This window comes from Mobula hypostoma, chromosome 5 (genome assembly GCF_963921235.1).
Source record: "Mobula hypostoma chromosome 5, sMobHyp1.1, whole genome shotgun sequence".
NCBI classification, from domain to species: domain Eukaryota; kingdom Metazoa; phylum Chordata; class Chondrichthyes; order Myliobatiformes; family Myliobatidae; genus Mobula; species Mobula hypostoma.
In genome coordinates this window covers 159599465-159610134 of record NC_086101.1, presented here as the reverse complement: position 1 = coordinate 159610134, position 10670 = coordinate 159599465, and the positions used below count along the sequence as shown (strand labels likewise).

The following is a 10670-nucleotide window of genomic DNA, read 5'->3' as shown; positions in this document are numbered from 1 at the left end:
TTTTAGAGTGATATGAGTAGATAATATTGAAGTTATATGATCCTGCCCACTGACTTCTAACTGTTATTGATATTTCTTATATTGCAAAGAATTGATACAATAACTCATTTCTTCTTACTGTTAACTTGATTTAGCATTATTAATGAATTCTGTTTAAATTTTGTATTTAATTGCACTGGATTTGTTTTGATTCTAAGTTGAGTTGAAAACTACAGGCACCCTAAATGTAAGTAACAATTATAAAGTTAATGTAGAATTTAGAAAACATAACAATATTCCCCCCCACCTTGAAAATGTCAATACTGATATCCTAACCAGTGTTTTTCTCAGCCGTTTGCATGTGGAATTTCTATGTGCTTCTAAGTTTCTTCCAGTTTAAAAAATCCTACTAATTTTTTATGCTAATCATTAAGACAAAATATCTAGAAGCTAAACAGAAACAGTTATAATGAGTCATGAATGAGACATAAGTAATCTATAACTAGCAGGATCATATATTGCTGATTATTGGGACAAAATATTTAGTAGCTAAGCAGAAGCAACTATTATGAATCATGAATGAATCATAAGTAATCTATGAGTAGAATAATATACTTTATTGGATCTTTGTAATTTGGCTTATCTATATTCTTTTTAGTCTTGAAAACTAGTTTCCTTTTGTACAATGCTCTACTGTCATGCTTCATGGAGCGTGCATTAAGCTGAGAGAGAGGTAAGTGTTATTACATGTTTCAGTTAGATTTCATCGTGGGTCATTTCAAAGAGCATTTCATCAGATAGAATTACAGTGAGTGCCACAGGTTGAACCATAAACCATTGAGTCATACAACATGAAAAAGTCCAGCAACATACATCAAAGTTGCTAGTGAACGCAGCAGGCCAAGCAGCATCTATAGGAAGAGGTACAGTCGACATTTCAGGCTGAGACCCTTCGTCAGGACTAACTGAAGGAAGAGTGAGTAAGAGATTTGAAAGTTGGAGGGGGAGGGGGAGATCCAAAATGATAGGAGAAGACAGGAGGGGGAGGGATAGAGCCAAGAGCTGGACAGGTGATAGGCAAAAGGGGATACGAGAGGATCATGGGACAGGAGGTCCGGGAAGAAAGACGGGGGAGGGGGGGTGACCCAGAGGATAGGCAAGAGGTATATTCAGAGGGACAGAGGGAGAAAAGGGAGAGTGAGAGAAAGAATGTGTGCATAAAAATGAGTAACAGATGGGGTACGAGGGGGAGGTGGGGCCTTAGCGGAAGTTAGAGGAGTCGATGTTCATGCCATCAGGTTGGAGACTACCCAGACGGAATATAAGATGTTGTTCCTCCAACCTGAGTGTGGCTTCATCTTTACAGTAGAGGAGGCTGTGGATAGACATGTCAGAGTGGGAATGGGATGTGGAATTAAAATGTGTGGCCACTGGGAGATCCTGCTTTCTCTGGCGGACAGAGCGTAGATGTTCAGCAAAGCGGTCTCCCAGTCTGCGTTGGGTCTCGCCAATATATAAAAGGCCACATCGGGAGCACCGGATGCAGTATATCACCCCAGTCGACTCACAGGTGAAGTGATGCCTCACCTGGAAGGACTGTTTGGGGACTCACAGGTGAAGTGATGCCTCACCTGGACAGTCCTTCACTTCACCTGTGAGTCGACTGGGGTGATATACTGCTCCTTTGGATCTGTCTGCTTCACATAGCATATTTGGGCAGTATGGCACGTAAAATGCAGTGGTAACTATGACTCTTTTGCATCAGTGATCTGTGTTGATTCAATTCTGTGTCAACTGTAGAAATAGACATACTGTACAACCAATAACTGGACACAGTACAGTAACTTCCAACACCATTCACCCACAATAAGATTTTTATTACTATTTTTGGTATACTTTCTAAACTTTTCTCTGTTTATATGCATCAATGAATAGGAAGAAACTTGCTTCATTAGACACAATACAATGGTGGAATCATGCTTTTTTGCTGCACTGTTGTACCTTTATATATCTGGAAATTTACTGGTGCCTGTGTCAATGTCCACCACAATTTGCATTTATGATAATAATGTTGGTGTCCTAAAATGTCTCACAGCACTATTTTTAGACAAAATTGGATACCAAACCACACAAGAAAATAATAGATTAGATGACCAAAGGCTTGTTCAAAGAGAGATGTTTTAAGGATCTCTATAAAAGTGGAGAGAGGTTTGGAAAATGCAAGCAAATTAGATTAGCAAGTCCAGAACCTCACGCCCAGGTATTTGAAGACATGTTCAGCAGTGTTGGAGAGTTTACAATCAGTAATGTGTAAAAACTCTGAATGAGCAGTTCAGAGAGATCTTGTAATTTGCATTACTAAGAGGGAGAGGTTAAATCATAGGCAGAGGTGGGGCCATGGAGGGATTTTGAACAAAAAAATTATTTTAAATGTGAAGTATTGCTTGATTGTGACCAGTTCAGTTCAGCAAGTATGCAGATGATGGGTGAATTGAACTTGAGAAGAGTTTTCGGTAACTCAAACTGAAGTTAAGAAGTTGATGAAGAAATAATTGGAACTCATAAATGTGAAGGTAACAAGTTCAGGATTAAGGGTGTCAGTAGCAGATTAGCTGAAAGTCTAGGAACGTGGACATTGGAACAATGTGGTCTTGACAATATGTTGACACAATTTCAGTTTTGGGTCAACTTGGACTGCAAGATTGCAGTCTAGTTTGGTCCAATAGTGTGCTGATTGAAACAGCTTTCTCATGTTGAACACCTTGCATTTTTTGTTTTCTCTGTGCAATACAAGGAAAGTTCATTTGCAACTTTCACTTGCACAATTCTCATCTAGATATCATAGAATCCCAAACAATGCATTTGATGCTTTACTCCAGATTGGCACATGGCTTCAGTCTTCCCTTTATTTATTTGGAGGAAAAGTCCCAGCTGGTGCTGGATCTAGACAGGAATACCCAGCTTCACATATGGGAAAACACAATGTGGCTAATAAGTCTTTGCATATTCTTTCAGCTGGCACCATCACATCTAAATATTCTTTTGCTTTTAGCAAAATCTTTATCTTTCACTGCAATTCAAAGCTTGGTTTATTCGTAATGAATTTCTATGAGAGTTCATCAAGCTGCAATATCAAGGTTGCTTTCTGTTTCTCTCCCCACAGTTGCTGCCTGACCTGTTCAGTAATTCCAACATTTTCTGTTTCAGGTTTCCTACATCTGCAGTGATTTGCATTTGTATTTAAACAAAAACTCCTTTAATGCAAAAGCTTTAAAACCATAAATGCTGGAATTTCGACTTTTAAAAAAATGCTTGAAATACTCAAGCAGTGTCGATTTGGAGATGAACAGTTAAAACGCTTCCAGCCATCTATTTTTTCAAAGCTGTTGAGATAAACAGGTGGCAGTAAGACAGGAGAAAAGAAAGATCAGATGGTATATTGAAACAGACAGGTAGGAAGAAACAAAATGGATTAGGATCACTGGAGTCGATTAAAACACTTCAAGAACTAAAGGTTCTTGTAATTCGTCTATAAGTTTCGAATAAATGGAGAGAGGCACTTAAGGTAATCATGGGGCTGATTGAAACGGCTTCTCGTGCTGAACACCTTGCATTTTGTTTTCGCTGCGCAGTGTAAGGAAAGTTTATTTATCACTTTTCGTTTGTATGATTCTAGTCGAAACACCACAGGATCCTAAACAATGTATTTGATCCACTAGTCTAGATTGGGATTATTCATAAACAACGATGCCTCTCGACACGGTAACCCTGATGCCAATACAATGTATTAAACCATTGCTAAGGCTCCTTAGTCTTTCTAAAATGCGCATAATAATTTGTCTACCTGTTAGATTCTCCTGCAAGTCTATGGAGAATTCCCTATCGAATTGAGGGAATTGCGCCCACATAACTACAAATAGTAACTGATGTGCTGTCGGTAGACAGCGTTTGGGAGTAGAATGCATATGGATCATCGGACAGTAGTCCGGTCGCTCAATGCAACAAACCAAAAGTAAAAGTGGACAGCTTTCTTTCTTGGTAGAATATATTAAGAGTTCCTTCGGGACCAGACATTTCAATTTATCTAGGTAAACAAGTTGTAATGTGTTCTGATGTATTCATACCGTTCAATAAATCTCATTATAGACTTATCAAAATAATTCTCCAGATTCGATCTCTCATTGACACGTCATTGAGTCTTAACAATAACAATTAAAACTGGTCTAAAATTGAGCCGTTAAAATCAGTAAGTTAGTAACTTCGTACTTTTTAGCGCAATTCAGAATTCAAAGATGAATTTTATTAAGTATTCCATAACTGAAGGGTGTATAATCTTCTGGATAACGCACGAAGTTAGGGTTTCCGTTCATTTTGGGGAAAAAACGCGAGGAATGTGCACTTTCATGAAAACCAGCATTTACTTAACTCAAACACCGGTAAAATCACAGATCATTGACATTATCTGAGCATTTACAAAACGATAAAAACTAATCTTGAGATCTTAAAAGTACCCAGATCCAAAGTAGGCAATAGAAAATAAAGTGAAGCTAACTAAAACAATTTTCTGCTAACATACCATATCGTAAAATGTAGCTTTTAAAGATTCCATCCTTGCCGTTGTTCTTCCTGTCTGGTGTTGGGCTTTTTGCTCAATGCCAAATGAAACATGAAAAGAACAATATTTATGTTAACTTTGTATGAACCAGGTTCCATTAATCTTCAAATCGACCACATAATGAATGACAATGTTTTGGTGAGCTGAGGTTCTTTTTCTTTTCGAAAGGACATCTATCATATTCTTCCAACAACGTCCCGAAATTTGTTCGTTTAACATCAAGCTTTATTATTTTGAGCTGTGTATCTAATTATGTCTTGAATCATTTTTTGCCAGTTTTTACTTATGTAAATACTGGTTTTATACAGCTATTGAGTTTTTGTTTAATTTACTATGTCTATTCTTGCCAAATTTTGTCTCTCTACTTATGAAAACGTAGACTGTACAAAGTAGATCAGACCTGCAGAATTTGTAATCATTCACTTGATATACAGTTCAAATCCTTGTTCAGGAAGAACTCTTCAGCTATTATAACGCTACAATTTACAGTTTTCTTGCTTGAAATAGTTTATTGCTATTTTATTGACAATGTTTTCTTTTGTGCTTGAGTCCTTACAAGCCAGAGAACAGAAGGTAGTATCTGAATAACACAATCCAGCAATCTAATGGCTGGATATGCAATAGGTAATTCATAAAAACGCATGTTGACCATTCCCTTAAAGCTGCACAATGTACCAACCAAGCAAACAAAGTATCTCTCATTTTCTTACAGATTCCTTTAGACTTTGTTCCTTTCAGAAAATTTTTTTTAAAATACTAGCTTCGTGAAAGCTGTAACGGTTTGCAACAGGTTGGTCTTGGTGAGAATTAAAGATGAAAGCAGCTCAATGAAATTGCGTTATTTGTAACATTTAATCTGATTGCTTTGGAGAATGAACAGGCATTAGGGTCAGTGGGAGTAAGTAGAAGGAGCTGTTTGCCATCGCATTTTTGTGCTTCTCTCGTTAAGTACCTGAACAGCCGATATTGCATTTCTTTTTATCAAATTTCTGTGACATCGCCAAATATTGGTAAAGGGGCCGAAGCCTATTTGAAATACAAATACTACTTACGTCGTATTATAAATACTACATTTGTGTTATAAATATCACTTGTGGTTTGATATATTACTCTAAGTTATGAACTTGGATGAATTGTGCATCTTTCTCCTGTTATGTGCCAAGGGGACTAGGGATGAATGAAAAAGGTTCCGAATCTCTCCATCTTCCGGAATTTCCACGTTAAATGTTGAGACATTGAATGTGCTCCGACAACATTTGCAGTGGAAGTTCTCAAAGCGTGAAAATTAATTAAAACTGAAGAATGGAGAGGAAGCAGTTACCTTGTGTGTTTATGGCAACTCCCCCCTCGGGATGTTTCTTTGCTTTGTCTTCTATACAAACTTCATAGAGAAAAAAAATGTAAACTGCAACAGTAGGTTTTAATAGACCTCCAACCTAGTTACAAAATCTACGTAACTCTATGCAAACTTCAAAAGGCGAAAGCAACAATTTAGAATGCAAAATGTTTTGAGTTCGCTGTAGTTTCTCCGGGGATTTTAAAATTTTATTGTTAGAAAAAAAAAGTTTCTTTCTAAGCAAACTGCAGCCGAGAAAGGAAACTTAAACGTTTAGTTTCGTAATTGCAATTTGCCTCCGGCCATTCATTACAACACTCCTGGTTTTGGTTAAATCGATGAAACAATTCCTGCATTTATCATTACATCCTGTTAAAGCTTATATTTAGTGAATTATATTTCCTCGCGTGGATTTGAAAAAAAAATCCAAACTATATATCCATTTTATACAAAAGAAATGGAAAATAAATCTTAGATAAAGGCAAAAATCCCCCCAAATATATGAACTCGTATGTGGAGCGAACAGAACGCACTGCTCATTACTTATTTACAAAGCGCTTCGATTTTCAGGAGCAGGAATGTGATAAGATTTTCTAATTCCGTAGTGACGTTTGGGGCCATGTGATCCCTGCTGTAATATAAAGCTTCAGTAAGATCCGCCCTCACTCCTTTGCTTACAATTTGTGCCCGAGATCTCGCTTTATTGGTGATATTTACATTCTTTATGGAAGTCTGAAAGAGGATCCATTTCGGTTTATTCGGAACCTGTTTGATCTTTGGAACGGAGGCTTTCCAAGGAACTGAGAAAGTTGGCAGGAGGGACAATTTTCGGCTCAGTTGTCCTTTATTTCGCTCGGATTCCTTATGTGGGAAGCTGGCGGAGAGTCACTGGGAATCGCCCTAGAGCCTCTCAGATCTGCTCGTGAGTCCCCGGATCTGTCTGTATTATGACCCTGAGCTCTGAAATGTCCGATGCGTCCATCGTTTCAGAAGAGACCGACATAGATGTGGTGGGAGACGGAGCGGAAGGGGAGGAAGACGAGGCCCAGGGGGCCAACTCCTTTGGGGAAGTCGTTAGCCAGATGCACTCTGATATTCTAACGCCTCGATCGCCCTCCTGCGTGGATAGTTCGTCGAACCGGGACCCTTACAAACCAACCAGTAAAAACCCTCTGGTGAAGCCTCCTTACTCATACATAGCCTTAATCACAATGGCAATCCTCCAAAGTCCAAAAAAGAGACTAACTCTCAGTGAGATCTGTGAATTTATCAGTAATAGGTTTCCTTACTACAGAGAGAAGTTCCCCGCTTGGCAAAACTCAATCAGACACAACTTGTCCTTAAATGACTGTTTCGTAAAAATTCCCAGGGAACCTGGTAATCCGGGCAAAGGCAACTACTGGACTTTGGATCCGGAATCTGCAGATATGTTTGACAATGGCAGCTTTTTGCGAAGGCGTAAACGGTTCAAAAGGCAGCAATCAACAGATCTGCTCCGGGAGCATGGTAATTATATCCCTGCCTGTGGTTATGGACCATACGGCTGTGGATACGGGCTTCAGATCCAAGCTTATCATCCTCATTCTGCCGTTTTTGCCTTTCAGCATCCATCAAGGCAGGCCCATTCCATCCCCCCGCCGTCCATGCTGCCCGCAGGCGAACTCGCCAGGAACTCTTTCTACCCGCAACTCAGCCCTCCGCTAACCTCAGTGCAATCTGTCAAACACAGCTCAACTATATCGAGGTCCCCCTTCTCCATCGAAAATATCATAGGAGGCAACGGCAGTTCAGCCAGCTGCGCATCCCAGTCTCCAGCCGCTTCTGTATTATCATCAATGCCTTCCTCTTCATCGGCTCTACCGAGTCTGCTGCAAGAGACTGCCGCACAAAATGCAGGGAACTTTAATGGTAGGATTCCAAATGTTAACGGCTGTTAATAAAGTATAATGCACGTCTATCTGAAGGTAGGATTATTTTTGTACATTTCCTATATGCCAACAAAATGCGGACAACTATGAGTTCAGCAGACTTAATCTTGTATATATATTTATGTATCCTTCCAAAGACTTGAGTTAAAATACAGACATATCTGTAAAGCGATATGTTGTAAGATACTGACTAGGTACTGTTCGCGAACCTTCGGCGCTGGTGTTTATAGGACATCTCAGGTGTAAAAAAATCAAATTAACTCAGAAAATTATAAAGAGAACTGAAGGCAGTAAAAAGCAAAACCTGTTTTCAGCAGCCCATCTGATAGTTTATTGACCGGTCACTATGTACAGTGTAAGAACCTTTTTAAAGAATGTAATGGGTAAAATTTAAAAGAAAGCAAAGTTTTAAAACTGTGAAACAGAAGATTTTGAAATGCCTTTCTATCTGATATTTTTTAACCTGTGTTTTGTATATGGATATTATGTTTTATAGACTATGTACCTTTCTAAGACAAAATAATTGTTTAAGAAATGGTTACTGGCGAACATTCCTGTATTATTTTAATGCAACGTTTTCTCACTTTCTTAAAATAAAAGTTATAACTTAAAATATTTCTTGGTGTGTTTAATTAAATTAATTAGGAACGAATTAAAATGTTAGTATCAGCATATTTGAAATATAATATCCCGTAACAGATTTTAGCGCTTAAGAGAATGATTTCCTAAACGTATAAATTATGCTTACTGTAAAATTTGCAGCCTAGATTGCTAAAACAGTATTTAACAAAATTAGTTTATCATTAGAAATCACATTTCAGAATCGGACTGACAGGCCGTTGAAATACAAAAGCCGTTTCCACTAATATTAACAGTATGTAACGTGAAGAATCTCATGTCTTTTTATTGTGTCCACAATGCACTGTTTTACATGTAAGACCCAAATTGGAAAGAACATTTAAAATTTTAAGAACATTATAAATACTAGCAATTAACTATAAAATATTTTTGTTTTCAGTTTTAAGGCCTATTTGGTATTTTATATTATGAAGTCATAGTATTACGCGTTTAATATTACTGCCTGAACCTAAATAACCCCGTTATCGTACTTGGATTTTATTGTACTAATATTCAGGAAAACAAAACTTATCTATTTGTCAAACTTTACAAACCATCTGCTGAAAGGTGAAAGCAAGATGCGATTCCCTATATCTTAAGTCGTGTTAGTGCACGCATTTACACTATCCCATGGATGGATTGTGCGGTACTGCATTTGTTATGAGATTTTTGGAAAATGCTATATTATCGGTGTTTTCATGATACAGGGCACGACATTGGCATGGATCGAACTTACTAATTGGAACTTTTTAAGTGGTAATTCCAATTAATAAATCAAACGATAATAATAGAAAATCACATAAACCACAGTAATGGAGAGAGGTAGGTATGTGGGGGAAACAGTGAAGGTGGAGAGTTACTTTCTACTCATTCTACTAGTCTGCTCTGCTAGGATCCTGAATAATCACCCATCAAATAAACACTGGCATTGCGTTTAATTATGACATAACAAAGCAATGGAGCCATTAAGCCCAAAACACTTCATGAAGATATTAATGCGTGTTACTACTCTTATTTTTATTTAAATGCAACTTTAACAAAATGTCTTATGGAAGTATTTTAGATAAGGAACTATACAATTATACTAAATAACTTCCAAGCAAACCAGTTACACTCATAAAAGCTCATCTGTAGCAAGTCCAATAATCATTTCAAATCTGACTGACAGACATTTAATTTTATTAGCCTGATTCGAATAAAGTAGTTTTGTTGCTGCCCAAGAATACGGATAACCTTTAGGGCTTTCAGTTCACACATCTTTCTTATACTAAGTTAGTAGCTAATTATAATATAGTTCGCTAAGGAAGGAATTAATTCATAACCTTAAACTTCGTTATTTATTTAAGAATATATTTAGGTATTGCCCACTGGTTATTCTCCCTCTCACACGGATGTGGGAAATAGGTAAAACGGCTGGTAACAGCAAGCGTCAACATTAATAGGGAAGTTCTATCTAGCTTCTGAGCAGCGCCGCCCACTGAAAGCGACAAATATCAGTGAAATGTTGCGAAAAAGACCGAAATCCTCAGGCTTGAATACACTAAAATCAACCTGTAATGTTGCCAAACGTTAATTTCATTCACAATAGTAATTTCCGCCGAGTAATATATGAATTTAGTTTCATTCAAAAAAAATCATTTTTCCCTGCGGTTAAAAGTTATCAGTGGTTACTTTACGACCAAGGAGCATGAGCAGGTGCAAGTAAAATTCAAAGCGGCGAGCTGCGGAGTTGAACTGGGAACGTAAATCGTGATGATTTAGTGCATTGCAGGTGTGACAACAAAGAACGCCAATATTTCTTTCAATGGGATTTCCTTTAGCACGTACGCAACACAGCTACTCTTCTTTGAATGGAGCCGAACAGTTTAGAGTAATTGTTTTACTGTTCACCACACCAGTCTCAGCAAACAGATTCAGAAATATCAACGCCGCTATCTTCCTAACAACCAAGGATGCAATTAATTGCTTTGTACTGGCAATTTGGAAATTTGTAGAGTTCTGATTTTCAAGTAACATTTAAAGGAGGTAAACGAATTAGAGTAAATTGTGTTAAAGCGCCATTATTGACAAATCACACTACGGTTCATTCTCAACAAGAAACGGGAAGATTGGGCGCCCGAACTGATTCAACAACACATAAGATTGCACGAAACTATTAATACACGCTTGTTTACCTAGAACTTCATCTGAGTCC

General features: G+C 37.8%; 1 protein-coding gene across 1 annotated transcript; it reads left to right on the top strand.

The window, feature by feature from the left end:
• Positions 1 to 6622: 6622 nt before the first annotated feature.
• Positions 6623 to 8376, top strand: foxd1 (forkhead box D1). Its single transcript, XM_063047675.1, has 2 exons — positions 6623 to 7436; positions 7535 to 8376. Exons 1-2 carry the CDS (start codon positions 6878 to 6880, stop codon positions 7834 to 7836), a joined length of 861 nt encoding a protein of 286 aa, XP_062903745.1. The 5' UTR covers positions 6623 to 6877; the 3' UTR covers positions 7837 to 8376.
• Positions 8377 to 10670: the final 2294 nt, after the last annotated feature.